Source organism: Idiotropiscis lumnitzeri, chromosome 18, assembly GCF_059441095.1.
Source record: "Idiotropiscis lumnitzeri isolate Australia: NSW breed Sydney's pygmy pipehorse chromosome 18, RoL_Ilum_1.0, whole genome shotgun sequence".
In the NCBI taxonomy this organism is placed as follows: Eukaryota; Metazoa; Chordata; class Actinopteri; order Syngnathiformes; family Syngnathidae; genus Idiotropiscis; species Idiotropiscis lumnitzeri.
In genome coordinates this window covers 11,252,998-11,268,265 of record NC_142408.1, presented here as the reverse complement: position 1 = coordinate 11,268,265, position 15,268 = coordinate 11,252,998, and the positions used below count along the sequence as shown (strand labels likewise).

The following is a 15,268-nucleotide window of genomic DNA, read 5'->3' as shown; positions in this document are numbered from 1 at the left end:
TGTACAGGTTGAAGGTCATTTTAATGGTGGAGAAAGGTTAATTATTGGAACAGGGGTGTGTTGACTTATTATACAAACAGTAACGTTTTTAGCCACGAAAACAAGTATGAGATATGCACGTTGGAAATAGACTTCAATTTAGCTTTCCAACAGCGTTTTTGGGGGCAAAAATAAAGAAGTAAAAATAAATATATAACAGGATGTTGAACATTTAAAATGGAATAATTAATTTTAAAGAATATATATTTTTAAAAATGACAAAAATAGTGTCTTAATTATAAAAGTATGTAAAACACAGAATAAGTAGAAATAAAATATAAAAATTTCATTTTTCAAAAGAATCAAATCAATTTTATATAAAAATATCAAAGTAGGAATTTAATTAAAAATCATGTATAAAATATTTTTAAAAATCATGTATAAATAATAAATAATAGGATTTGTTTATTGTAAATGATTTAAACAAAAAATTACAAAATTCAAGCACTGCATAATTCAGTTTATATAGTCAGGAAAATGTTCAAAAATATAAACATTCAAATAGTAGATCATTTAAAAATGTTTTAAACAGAATTGTGTTAATTTGAATTTATTTCCAATGATATACATAACATATGCAATACAAACATTTAGGAATGGAGCTATTCATTTAAAATAAATCCATAAAAAATGAAAATGTGAAATTTGTGGAATCATTCCTTTTAAGTCATTTACAAATTTTGATAAATATACTGGAATAATTTTTAAAATCATTTAATTTTCTTTAATTACAAAACCAGGCATTTTTAAAACAAAATATTAATTTGAATGAATACTCCTAAATGACCTTTTTATTAGATCTTGGCTGAAAACTCGAAAGTGAGCGTAAATTTTGCACGCAAGTGTAGTTTGCCATCCTTTAAAAATGTTGCCGTGCATTGACACGAATATCTGCCTGCGTGCATTGCGGCACTTTTGCACCAGGGAAGACTTTTCAGTCTATTTTTGTGTGTGCACGCAGCCTGAGGCCAAGCAGCTGCTTGCATTATGTCAACACAATACGCACACAACGCAAATCCAATTGGCTCGCAACGCTGCAATTAGCTGTGATGTCATCACGCTATTCAGCGCAGCACAGTTCACATGCAGCCATTTGCCATGACGGTCTGTGGACTAACACAAACAAGGGTTCGCTCTTTGCGTCACGTTCAGGTCTTCACAGGAGCAGTCCAAAATGCTGCATGTTTTTTTAATTATTATGGTCATTGAATTGAACTGCATCTATAATAGGTAGACGCGTAAAAAAAAAGTCTAAAGTCATGCATGATTGGTTTGAAGTTGCCCTTTTAGGCTCAACGTGGTCAATCTTCAGAACTTTTTGTGACAATTGCCTCCCGCAGATTTTGTCCAATCGCTCCCAAATTGGATTCACAGCTAGACGGATGCAGGTGTGGACATTGTTCTGTTAATCACCTCATGCCCATTTGCTCTTGCCAATCACTCACTTTTAGCCAACGTTTTTATAAAGTGACACGAGAAATTGAAAAGTCCATGATGTAAAAATCCTGAGGATACGAGACAGGCCGTGCCATCACTAAAGAGACAGACGAGGGATGACCGATGAAGGATAAATGCCAACTTAATGACAGGCGTGTGCGGGGACTGCGGGCATGTCACAAGGCATCACGTCGCGTCTCGGCCGTGGTGTTAGTTGGCACGCTGTTGGCATCCTTTGAAGAATATGACTAAAAAAAAAAAATCTCTCCTGAGGTCTCTGACGGAAATACAAAACGGGGAGAGAGGTTTGGGGGTGTGGTCAAAGATATTACGAAAAATGTGGCTGTGGGAAATATGTGTATTGTAAGTAGGGCTGTCAAAATTAAAGCGTACACTCAAGATGGATTTCAAAATGTTTTAACGTTTTTTTGCCTATCTTGCAAAGCCAAATTCAAATACTGTACCATATTAGGTGTTGTACATCATCACAAAAAAAACCACCCTGCTCAAGTTATGACCTTGCAAACCAACACTCCTGGGATGTGGTTCTTGTGGGCACAACTAAATGTATATATTTTGAGAAACTGCTTGTAAAGATGACACCGTTTAGATCATATTCAAGGATCAAAGAAAACTATTACAAGAGTCTTTGACTTAAAATACACTTAATATTTGGCGATTCTATATGAATTACAAGACACTATTCAAGTAAGTATCGAAATCGTAGTCGAAAAAATGCGATTAATCGCAATTAATTACAGATTATTTTTCCCGATTAATTAGTTAAAAATTTAATCTCTTTACAGCACTAATTTTAAGAGCAACCCAAATTGCTCATTACAGGGCAAATTTGTTAGCCGGAGGCAGCGACAAAAGACCTCACATTGCTAACCAGATTAGCCGCAAAATCAGATTAGGCATTTCACATCTGTTCTCACTCAATGAGGAAACATGTCAGTTGCCCTCATTTTCCTTTCTTCAATTGAAGAATTTTAAAGGCAACGTGCCTGAAATGGAAGCTCTTGACTCATTAGCGCTCCATGGTAAGTTATGAAGGGAAAGAAAACAGCCCCAAACGCTAGTTTCACTGACACACAACACAACAGGACGCATGGAAACGTTTCAAGGACCCATGCGCAATATCACCCTGGAAGTCAGACATTTTGTTTTAAAGGTTGTTATAAAGGTGACATAATCACGCCGTCTGGATGTTTTAAAAAAATGGCCGCGAGCACATATTTGCAGTCAACACCAAATTTGGTGGACATGTCTGTCATAACAGCAAGCAACAAAAAGTCCCAAGAATTTGGGTTTGGGGCAACCAAGAATGGAAAACAGGGCTGCAAGGGCATTTGGACTTTGTGACTATTAACGCGAGATGAAAACAAAACCAGGATTATGTTGTGTAAGTGCTTGATAGAAATGACGAAAAATGTCTTATTGAATGGCAATAGTAAGGAGAAAAGTGCAAACACACAAATGAAAAAGTTCTTCACCAAGTTTTTGAAAGAAAACAAAACAGTTTATTTTGTCAGACATGTTTAAGCGATCGAGGAATTGTTATTTTTAAGCATAAGGCCGTCATTTTGGGATAAAATGACTTTTGAAGGCTCAAATTTTGCCTGCAAACCCAAGAATGACTTTGTAATCGTACATCATTTAGTTTGGTCCACTTATTAAAAAGAAGAAAATTAAAAAAAATAATAATAATAACAACTCCAAAACACAGCAGTGAAATGAGGCATGAGTTCGCCATTTATTCTTAGCGAGGACGTTAACGTGGTTAACTGCATTTTTTAAAATTTATTTATTTTTAATATATTTATAATAACTCTTGTTGGTCATGTGTGTGTGTGTCAAGAGAGAACACTATGCATATACATACACATTATCTTATTGGCAAGTAGATATGTTTTTTTTTTTTTTTTTTTTTTAGTAAGTACATTCTGTTCATGTACAATATACACCTTCAAAAATAGACATTTGTTAAGGTTTTTTTCTTCCCCCTTGCCGTCAAAGAGTCACATACGAGTGTTAAAGAGCGGTGCGGTCGCTGTCACGTGACGGCGCGAAAGGCACGTCCATGAATTGACGCGTGGTATCAAGGTGAATGTGGACGGAGCCCGGCAGGCAAGGCTGCTCGAGGAGAAGCACCGCCGCTTCTTGTTCTCGGCTGTGCGGCGCCAAGGCGTAGTGAGGAAATCTCCAGGCCACGTTTGAAATGAGCGGATGATGACACAGACGAGAAGACCGATGGCGCTTTCTAGCCGAGCATGCTGCGACCAAATCTGCCCGGCCTCTTAACGGATAACCTTTTTCCCGCTGGAGAACCACGTATCATCACACACTATCGAGTCAATTTAGCGCACTAGAAAGACTTTTTATTTAACTTTTGCCTGCTTAATTTGTGGTAAAAGTATTGCTTTGGAACCATCTCTGGTTGTAGCGAGCTGACAAGCTTCATTATGACAAGAATAGTGCTTTGCCGCCATCTTGGTGCCAAGCAAGTACATTGAAGTTAATTGAAGGGCTTCATTTAGACAAGTAATGCTTTGCTGCCATCCTGTGCCAAGGAATGATGTTAGCAAGTTTGAGATAGGCAAACGTTGCGCTTAGTAGGTTGTAGCAAGCTGAGAAGCTTCATTAAGACAAGAATAGTGCTTTGCTGCCATCTTGGTACCAAGCAAGTACATTGAAGTGAGTTGAGGAGTTTCATTTAGACAAAAGTAGCACTTTGCTACCACCTGGTGGCATTGTGGCGTCAGGGAACTATGTTGCAGTCAGTTGCAACGGCTACAGACAATTATAATCCTTTTTGGGAGCTTCAATTACTCTTGGTTGACATAAATGAGTAGAATTTGACGTCACTAGTAGCTCATATTGTCAACGAGTGCAGTTTTGCCTCACTGTTAACATGTAGTTGTCCAATGAGAAGACAAAGAGTGTAGTAGAACATGGACTCCACGCTGGATATCAAATGAATGCTCCAACAAGTTGATGGAGTAGTAGAACGAACGCATCTGTTTAGTAAAGCATTTTCCACTACTGCATGGAATCTCAGCAAATTAGTAGGAGAGCTAGTGTCAAGAAAGGCAAAACTACAAGTGGGATTTCTGGCGGTACTAGTTGTGTCCAGGAGGCTACTAGTGCATGACACATATACTAGTTGGGCCTCGTACTGTTACTAGTGCTGCAACGTTTCCATTGTGAATGAGTAGGCCAAAGGAGGCAAGAGGAAAAAAAGTCTTACTTTCTATGAGTGTGCCAAATTACCCTACTAGGAGGCTAAATCTACCCAGCCAAGTGCATCTCCCTCACAATTTGAGGTACATGGAATGAATTCAAGGGACCACAATACCACTTATTTTTTGGCCTGAAAATATTTTGTAACACCAGGTTCCTCAAGGAGGCAACAGTGATCCATGGGACCAAATGTCTGTTTTTTTTTTTTTGTGTGTGTGTGCTTCTCTTTGTTAGTGTTTCAAGTCACAATGTGATAGTGTTGTTGCCATATCGTATTTGCCTTACTGGGGTTAGTGTTAGGCTTGCAGCTAGAGAGGTTTGGGGACACTTGAGCTGAATGCTAAGCTAAAGCAAGCTAAAATAAGCTACGCTAAGCTAACGGGCAGCGATATCGGGCTTCTCGTCACCTTTGGTGACCTCAGGGCGGCGGAGGCAATGGTACGCGCAAGGCATTTAGTCATATAGTACGTATATTTAAAACACAAAAGACAACATAAACTGGACTCCAAGAGTTTGTGATATTGCGCTTTGGGATGAAAGTTCAGGATGAGCCTAAAGTGCAGGTGAACTTAATTTGACCTTCTGTAAACTTTTAAATGCATGTGTCCAAATGTTTCAGTACTTTTTGCACCACTTATTGATCTCAAAATTCACAACTGGTATCCTGAAATTTCCTTCCAAAGCCCAACAGCCCCGTAAGGTTGTGACTGGCGTGTAATATGCACTTGAAAAATGAACGTTTCAGCAACGTTCCTGATTGGACGACGGCCGAGGCCAATCAGACGAGGCTCGGAAACGCCGCGTGAATGGACATTCGGCGGAGGCGGCGTGAACATGAGAGGACACGGGTTTTTGTCTTCAAGGCAGTTGTGGCGAGGTTAACAGTCCAATTGTCAGAATGTCTGACATTTGGCACACAACTTTCTCTGCTAACTCTACAAACAATCAACAAGTTTAGCTTTAGTTAAAAAAAACAACAAAAAAAAGAGAGAGAGAGAGAAGAAAATGGGGGTTGGCTTTGATTCTACACAAACTGGCTGGGTTTGGTAGGTGGGGATTAGACGCCGCTCTGTGGCTGGCGTAAGCATCACAGTGGTTGGGGGTTGGACTGGAGGGCCAAAAAAGCTCTCTCCCCCACTCTCTCTCTCGTTATTTTTGTTGTGTGGTAGCGATGTCCCATTGTCGGCGGCGCGGTGAGGCTGTCGAATAAACGGTCAGTCACATTGTGTCTGGATACCCTCTCCTGTGAAATGGCGCTGTGCTCAGGACTCACGCGGAATCAAGGCTGATCTCATCTGAAGCTTTTCTGCTGCTGCATCAGGCCGACGTTCTCGTACACTCGCGAGTTGTCCTCACGCATCCTGACACACGAAACGCATGCGGAGACGCCAATCAGCAACCAGCGAAGTGGAGGAAGCCGCAGAAGGCGGCCATGCTTACTCTGTGCAGGTGGGCGTGGGCAGCGGCGTGCACGGAGGAAGCGGACTCTGCTCGCCACCCGTTAGGTCCGAAAGAGAATACTTGATGTTGGTGTACTCGCGTCCTTTGATCTTACTTTTCTGGAAAGCACACAGATAAAACAAGACAACAAAAAATTAACACACCACCTAGGGAACACTTGACCATACGTTCTACAAAAACTTTTTTTTCAACTGCATTTATAATATGCATTATAGAATGTGTAGAGGAGGATAAATTGTATTATGTAAGTGCCAGTCTCCTTCATGTCAATAAACAAACGGCACTCCTGAACGGCGTTCTATCGGGAAACTCAGAACGTTATTCAAATGTGCTGTTCAGAGTTGTGTCAAATAAACAGATAGTAAACAGAATTATACAGACAAGGGTGTGTGTTATTCACGGTATTTGACAGTATTAGTATGTAGAGTTGTTGGCATGTAGCTGAAAAAAGGGTTTATCATCTATTGTGTTTGTTTCTTACTTGATTGTTGCTATGTGCAGCACATTGTGCCAGCTGCAGTTATTCTTTAAATTGACTAACAAGTCAAGTCGAGTTGAGGTGAACAAGCTGGATCTTAAAACTGTATCTAGAGGTCACCAGTGAGTCTGCTATGTGTCGCATAGTAGAAGAAGAAGGAGGAGAAGGCAGAACCTGCTCCTCTACGATGCGCCTCTGCAGCGTTTCGATGTAGTGTTGCACGGCCATGTAGATGAAGCGGTACTGAGCTTCCGTCTGAACCATTCCGGAGCGCTGAGAACGGACCATCTGGATGCTCTTGGGAACGTCGATGTCGCAGTCCACACCTAGAACCCACGCACAAATGTCACACGAGCACACACGCGAGAGGCTGACATTTTTCAGCAATCCCGTAGGATTGGAGTCAATTTATCTTTAATGAGGAGAATGGGACGGGACAGGATAAAAAAAATTCACGGGTGCATAAATGGCCAGGATTATCTGGTTAGGTCTCGACACTGCGACCATTATAATAGCAAAGGCTCACAACTTTTCAATATGTGCTGGTAAAAATTCGCAGCAGTACGAGATGGGAGTCGTTTTCATCAGGACGGGATGGGACAGGATTTATTTATTTATTTTTACTACTGTTCGGGACAGGATTTTTTTCCGAAGCAGTGGGATGACACAGCAGTGAACATCCACTTCCATGTCACCCTCTAACACAAACAAACGTGCCACACACACACCTTTTTCTCTGATGACGTCGATGAGGATGTCAATGACGATGAAGGTTCCCGTCCGTCCGATCCCTGCACTGCCAACACGAGCGTAGCGGGTTAGCATGCGTGCCTGGTGGCATTGCCTAGGTGAACAAATACATACCTGCAGTGTACGGCGATGGGTCCAGCATCCAGGATGCTCTCCTGCTTCAGGTTGACCTCCTCTAAGAAGTCCAGAACACCACCGGGGTCCGTGGGTACGCCGTGGTCGGGCCAGGCCCTGAAGTGGTACTGCCACACTGTGCGCTCCGTGTTGCCCTGCAGCAAAAAAAAAAAAAAAAAAAAAAAAAAAAAAGAAAGAACAAAAAAAAGAAAAAGGAAAGAAAAAAGTCATCCCTTCAGTTTGAAAGGTTAAAAGAGGAGGAAAACACAGAACAAGAATGAAAGAAAGTTACCTGTCCTACTTTGGACAGCTTGAGTTCTCTGAGAATGTAGTCATGTGCTGCCGTCTCCCGGACGTTGCGAACACGCATGGCGCCGTATTCCTTCAGAGCCGACACGTCGGGCCAGTACTTCACACATTTACTCTGTCAAACGCACAAGCAAGCACAGCAAAAAAAATGTTCAGAGCAAAACAAACAGGAGAACACATGTAATGGGAACATGAAAAAAAGCACAAATGTAGAAGAAAAAAAATATTTCAAAGTCAAATAAAAAGGTTCTTAAAAAAAAGTACAATTTCAAATAAATAAAAAAACAATATGCTAAAAAAAAAATTTAAGTTGTAATTTGTATTGAAAATGCTAATAGCCAGAAAAATTGAAAACTTCAAATAAAAAAAAAACTAAAACATACAGAATTAATCTAATTATGGTAGAAAATTAAACTACAAATTTGAGTTTTAAAATAAAAAATTCTAAATAGCAAAGATAAAAAGTACAAATTAAAATAAAAGTAATGTGATCTGTTGTGAAATGTGCTATATAAATAAAGTTGTAACGTATTGTATTGTGTTGGAAAAATAAACAAATAGGAAAAGAATAAAATAGGGAAATTTCAAATAAAACAAAGTAAATCAAATATGGTTTCAAAGGACCCCTCCAAATTTATAATGTAAAAAAACTAAAAACACTAAAGTAAAAAAAATCTAACAAACATTTCCCCCAAAATAGTGAAATCAGGTGTTTTAATGAAATTACAAAAAGTAAAAATTCTAATGACAGAGGAAAAATAGAGTAAACAATAGTAAAAATAAATAAAGGAAAAAATCAAGGAACAACTTCAAGATATGTAAAATTTCAAATGCCATGACAAAAATAATAAAATTACAATTTTAAAGAAAATAGTCAAAACAAAGACTTCTAAATGAATATAAGAGTATATATTCAAATTGAAAAAAATAAAAAGAGGAAAGTACGTTTTTAAAGAATGGACAAAAGAAGTCCAAATTCAAACTGAGCAAGGAAGCATAAAACAGAAAAGTTAAAATTTGAAAGGAAATACTCGGATCAGAATTAAAAAAGTAAAAATTCCCCCCAAAAATCCTGTACATATGTGGTCGTGTCATACAGTGTTGTAAAATGAAAATCCCAGGTGGGCTGCACTTTACCTTCCCTCTTTCCACCTCCTTGGTTGTCATGACGATGACTCGCGAGTTCTCCTGGAACACCATCCTCCAGAAGTCGCTGATGGTGTTCTGCAGGCAGCCCTGCGTGGCGATGTACGACTTCCTAAGCCTGCCGCTGTTGCACTTGTTGTCCTGCTCGGGCTGAACGTGACAAAACCACAAACGTCAGCGGCGGCGGCAAAGTGAGCGACGTGAGGAGGAAGAAGGGCCGTTTACCAGGCTAGGGGATACGACCATGATGATGTTGGCGTTGATATAGTCGGAGCCCGCCTCGTTGGGGTCACCGTCGGTCAGGACCACCCGCGTGTGGTCGACTGCACGCATGGAACAAAAACAAAGGTCAGGAGTTGACTTAAGGCTTCTAAACACCTATCCGCAGTCGGCCATCGTAGCCAATTGTCGCGTCGGCCTTGAAGTTGGCACGTCGAACCGGAAAATTACCAAAACTTTTTACTGTCTTTATAAATGTGTTGTATGGTTTGTAGTTAGACTTATTTTTGCTCCATGAACAGCACTTTGTTTACAGCCGTGGTTGTCATTTAAAGTGCTTTATAAATAAAGGTGAGTTAATGCAAATATGTTTGTATCTTTTAGTTCATTGGTACAGTAATTTTATAGTCATTATTATTATTATTAGTTAGTTATTTTTCTGCCGCTCGGTGGTATTAGCGTTTCATGTTGGACGCTGATTACGTAAACAGTATATTTTTCTTTTCTAAATAAGAGTCAAAACTAGTCATCAATTTTTCTCGTATATATCATTGCAAAATTGTGGTACAGTGACGGTTTTGCCGCTAACCGTCAGCCTAGCAAGTGTTTAACTTAATGTTTCTGGACAGTGTATTCAATGCCATTTTTATCTTCTTTGTATTTTCTGTCAGTGTGAATGCTACTTCAAACAGGCTACAGTGGGTACTACGACAATCACATTTTTTTTATCGTCACGTGTGTGCTCTCGGGTGACAAATGGTAAGTGTGAAAATCCACTAAATTGAAGTTTGATAGATTCTTACAAGGCAGAATGTTCTTGTATCGGTTCTTGTTTTTGTTCTCAGGCCTCTGGCCCTCTTTGCGGCTGTACAGCAGCTTGCACTCCTGCTGCTGTAAGGTCTGCGTGGAAGCAAAACCATGGTGGGGCATCTTTAGACATTTGCAGAAAATACACAAAATGCTGAAGTTAGGGATGAAACTAAGTGACAGCCTCACCTCAAACTCCTCCCAAAAGCCTTGCTTGACTTTGTCCGTGGCCTCCGCTAGCTTGCTCAGCTCCCGTACTCGACTTTCGATTTCAGCTGCGTTGATGCGAGTGGTATTGAGAGGCTGTGAAAAGAGGCAGAAAAGAAAAAGACAAAGCACGAGCTAATGCAAGGACCTGAAATGGAGAGCAAGGTTGTGGAATAAACTACTCACATGTGTGACTTCTTTGATGACTTCTTTTTTTTTTTTATTAATACACCTACCTGCTTAAGCTGCAATACTGTGCCGAGGGTCTCCACCATGGGATTCTTCTTGTAGTGCTCCACCAGGTCTGTGAGGGAGTCAAACTTCTCGCCACCACCCACGTCGTACTTCAGGTCGTGCTGAAGGAGGAGGACACAAAGTCAAACTCCAGCCACATGCAGTATGGTACATTATGCCCCCATACGCTGCCTTTCTACAAAATTGGCCCTTTTTTTTTCCCTAAATCACGATTATTATTTTTTTATTTTTTTTACAGAATCTCCTAATATCTTAGAACACATGAAATTAATGAATTAATTGACTAAAAAGAAAGTAAAAATCAAAAATAGCAAAATGCAAAAATTGTTTAAAGTGTTGAAAGACCCAAAATAAGTAATATTTCACATACATACATACATACACACACACACATGCACGCGCACGCCATCGAGACGCTGACCAGCAAAATCCGAGCTGTGGCGTTGGCCGAGGCTCACCTGGCATCGGATCATGACGTGCGTGACTTTGGGCTTGCTGTCACTGCTGTCCGTCTTGTCGTCACCCGTGCGCACCGACAGCACAAAGTCTCCGGGGTGGCTCTGGCTCTCCCGCACCAGGAAGCTGCCGTTCTTGCCTTTCTCTGTCAGAAGCTTCTCCGCCTCACGGCCGGACAGGTGCCCGTGGAACCATCTGCCGGGATGCAACGTCAATAACGGCCCCGTTATGCACATCATTTGGGACCCAAGCATTTTGGCGACACTTACTTAAGATTCCCAAAACTGCTTTTTTGCTGTCAACAGTGGATTTTTTTTCTACATTTGTGTGACAATTAGGGCTGCAACGAATGATTAATTCAATTATCGATTAATCGACTGAGTAATTTCACAAAAAAGAAACTTTGTTTAGCTGTCATCTCAATCTGAAAATAGGATACTATTTCAAATTGACAGCGCATAAAATTCACAAGTATTCATTAATTATGATTCAGTTACTAGTTTGGCCGATGTTAACCATTGGAAAACTGGAAAAAAAATGTTGATTATGATTTTCAAAGTAAAAGCAGATTCTACAGAAATTGAAGACTGTTTATTGATGAGGGGCTGAAATTAGGAGGATTCTTACAATTCTAAAAGAATCAAGATCTTTCGACGATTAATCAATTATCACATTTTATTTATCACAATTTGATAATTAATTAGTTGTCGATTAATTATGTGCTTAGCTGGTTTACCTGTTAGCGTAGCTGGCTTGTTTTCTCAAAGGTAAAAATCAAAGTTTTTAATTCCACATTTGACTTCTTGCTATATTTTTTTTTCATTGCCCTTCACACTCTTATATAAATGATACATTTCTCAAATCAACTTGACCATTCTTAGGCTTTCTTGACTAAACATTTGATCTCATGTTGCGAAATAAATACATTTAAATATAAATATGAGTGAGTGAATGAGTGAGTGAGTGAGTGAGAGTGAGAGAGTGAGAAAGAAAGAAAGAGAGAGAGAGAGAGAGAGAGAGAGAGAGAGAGAGAGCGAGAGCGAGGAAATCCCCTCACAGTAACGAAATAGTAAGGCGCATAATGCAAACATGCACCTAATGAAGTGTCCAGTTGATAGATGCCAGCGGCCAAAACGCGTAACGGCGGTCTCGCAGTGGGCTCACCTCTCCGATGTCGGATCGGCGCAGTTGAGCGGATATTTGAGCTCGATGACGTCACCGTTCTTCTCCTTGAGCTGCCCGTGGTGCTCCATGTAGTACTGCACCAGCTCGGCCAGCGTGGCAAACTTCTCGCCGCCGTACAGGTCGTAGTAGTCGCCCGTGTTCTGGATCTTGATGTGGGTGACGGCGCCATTCCGCCTGCGTGGGGAGCACATTTTCCTAAGGTTGGGCCAATAGTAAGGTATCGTACAAGGCCGATAACAGCTTGAGTTCTACCAAGGCAGCCAATACCAATCACTGGCACCCTCTAGTGGATATTCTACTATCAGCCCTAGTTGAGACAAAATGTTAACGGAATCGTGACCTTAAAAGTGAGTCCATTGAGAACTGGTATTTTTTGGCATAGTGTTACAACGCAAGTGATGATACATTGGTGGTTTTGCAATTAGAACTGGCCACCCAAGGACAACCTTTACTACAATGTGGCCTGTGAGGAAAACAAGTTTGACATACCTGATCTTACACCAAATTGGCCATCGTTGTGAATGTGATTCATCCTGACACAAAATTTCACATACCCAAGACACTCAAACTGGTTCGGTGAATAAAAACAGTGACCCATCGGTACCAAAGGGCATTCATTTAGAATGTTAACATGTAGAATTATGTCAATTTTTGCTGAAACAGCTGCTGAGTCACTGTCACTGTCCTGCACTGTCATCTGAGAAAACAGGGAGAAAAAAAAGGAGAACTTGCAAATGTGACTTGTCATTACCGCTACCTTGGGATGAGTGACTAAGCAGCCAAATTGAGCAACGAAAAAAAAGAACAACTATCAAATATTCTGATAATACTCGCCGCACTTAAAGTGGACATGATAGTTTGTAGTTAGTCAGTCCTTCCTGGAACGTCTCTTTTGCTCGTCCCAAACTATGGAAGGATCTCCGATGGCACATTAGACAAGCCCCCTTGCTGTCATATTTTTTAAATTGACATTGAAACCCCAATTCATCAATAGAAATATATAATTTCATCAAGCATGTTGGTATTGTTTGTTGATATTGTGACAGTAAGTAAAAAAATGACTAACTAAATACTATTAGGCTAAAGATCTTATGGAAAGGTGACTATGTTCTATTTGTATTCCTCCAACTTGAAATGGCAATCATGTGTCCACGATTAAGCTAACAAATTATTTTTAACTTTTATTTGGTTATTTTGGAAATTATGTCAAAGAAGTGAAGAAGAAGCAGAACCTCACCTTTCTCACTCACATTGAGGAGGAAGACAATCTGTTTACACTTTCAAGTCTGTTTTGGTGCATATTTGCTCATGTGATGAACTTTCCCAGTTTTTGAATGGACTGATGACCTTTGAGTGACACTGTTACACACAATATGGTACTTGCACACACTCAAGGGCAACAACGAGGCGCTCTGAAGAAAACTAAGACCAGGAAAACTGGTATGGTAAACAAAGTTTTAGACTATATTTCCACAATTTAATAAAAGTTTAGTTTTGGCACACATTTTCAGCTATTAACTTTACACAGGTGCAATGTGGGACGGCACGTTGGACGACTGGTTAGCATGATGACCTTACAGTGCAGAGGTCGTGGGACCGATTCCGGCTCCAGCCTTCCTGTGTGGAGTTTGCATGTTTGTGCCTGTGTGGGGTTTCTCTGGGTACACCCCCCATATTCCAAAAACATGCATGGAAGGCTGATTGAACACTCTAAATTGTCCCTAGGTGTGAGCGTGAGAGCGGATGGTTGTTAATCTTTGTGTGCAACCAGTTCAGGGATAGGCTCAAGCACCCCTGCGACCCTTGTGAGGAGAATCGGTTCAGATAATGGATGGATCGGCTGTGCGAGAGTCACACTCACCGAACTGACAGGGTGAAGTCCCCGGGGTTACTCTTGCTGGGTCTGGCCAAAAAGCTGCCGTCCACACCGCGAGTCAGCAGCAGGTTCTCCGCTTCGACACCCGTGATGTTGGGGTGGAACCACCTGTAGAGACAAACACATGAATGTTAGCAGCTGGAGGGGGGGGGGGGTGCTATGACTGCACTCAGGGCCCACCACTGACAGCTCTCCTTTATGGGTGCAATTTGACCCCAATGACACCTCCGTGATGGGAGAGATTTCCCATTACATGGAGATGACTGAATTAGCTTTAGTTTACACAGTTGAACTCTTTATAAAACGCCAGTATTACACTACCAGTGTTCACCCCAAGTCGTTTCGCAGCTTGCCTCGTTCAAGGGCGCTTTTCTTCTTGCACATAAAGGCGCTCACATTGGCTCTATGGTTAATGTTGCCACATAACACTGCCATCATGAGCCGACCTCCAACTTGAGAGGGGCTAACATGAACGCCTCGCAGGCAATAGGGAATCATTGTATGTTTTTATTGCATGATTTACAATGTGTGTGTGTAAGTTTGCGTTCGTGTTTGGTCGCAAATATGCAGTCACCGGTGTAGGCTAACGTAACGCGGTGAGCTAACAGCTCCCCCGCGCCCCCTTACACACAAACGTCGGGGACACACGGAGGTTGTTTACCGACACGCTGCCCCTAAAACCGTTCGTGGATTTTAACTTGGATGACCGGGTCAACACCAGCGGCGGACTTTATTTTCCAGGGAAGCGCTTACCTCCGAGATGTCATTTTATTTTATTTTTTTTCCGCTCCTCACTTCCTTCCCCACTTGGCAGCTAGCAGTAGCTTTCCAGCAGCTAGGTGGAGAACCTTCGCGACTGTTTTCCCTCCAGTCACCGGGAAAAGACGTTCATCGGCTCATATCCGGCCAATACGCGTGCCGAAATCACGGCATCGACAAAAGAAAGTCTGAGCAAGTACGACATAAAAAGCACTTTTAGGCCCGTCCCGGAGACTTCAGAAGAAGTCGATTGTTGGACGTCACCAAACCTGCGACGAACTAAAGTGTACGTTTGATTTGCTACATGGTGCGGCCGCTGTACTGTTTTACGCCACCCGATTGTGTTGAATCAACAACTCTTGATACATCGGGGTGCCGTGATGATGAAATGAAATACTACTTTCGTGTGCCCACAATGCGCTTGCGTAGAAAAAAAGTTATTGTATGTTCCTTCTCTTGACGAACATTACTCGCTGTTAATCACGGTACCGGTAAAAAAAAAAAAAGTTCATGTAAAGTGTTACTTG

General features: G+C 41.2%; 1 protein-coding gene across 1 annotated transcript; it reads right to left on the bottom strand.

Moving 5' to 3' along the window:
- Positions 1-2,976: 2,976 nt before the first annotated feature.
- On the bottom strand, positions 2,977-15,053 carry ptpn11a (protein tyrosine phosphatase non-receptor type 11a). The gene is made up of 15 exons (XM_088280772.1): positions 14,736-15,053; positions 13,968-14,090; positions 12,086-12,280; positions 10,924-11,116; positions 10,447-10,566; positions 10,193-10,306; positions 10,000-10,096; positions 9,203-9,300; positions 8,969-9,127; positions 7,815-7,946; positions 7,523-7,677; positions 7,387-7,454; positions 6,833-6,984; positions 6,160-6,278; positions 2,977-6,080 (listed from the first exon to the last, which is right to left on the bottom strand). Exons 1-15 carry the CDS (start codon positions 14,747-14,749, stop codon positions 6,011-6,013), a joined length of 1,809 nt encoding a protein of 602 aa, XP_088136898.1. The 5' UTR covers positions 14,750-15,053; the 3' UTR covers positions 2,977-6,010.
- Positions 15,054-15,268: the final 215 nt, after the last annotated feature.

Bases quoted from the DNA above. Each gene is read 5' to 3' on its own strand.
- ptpn11a (XM_088280772.1), bottom strand. The intron at 11,117-12,085 runs GTGAGCCCACTG...GCATCCCGGCAG, and splicing joins GCCGATCCGACATCGGAGAG to ATGGTTCCACGGGCACCTGT. The intron at 9,301-9,999 runs GTAAGAATCTAT...CCATGCGTGCAG, and splicing joins ATACAAGAACATTCTGCCTT to TCGACCACACGCGGGTGGTC.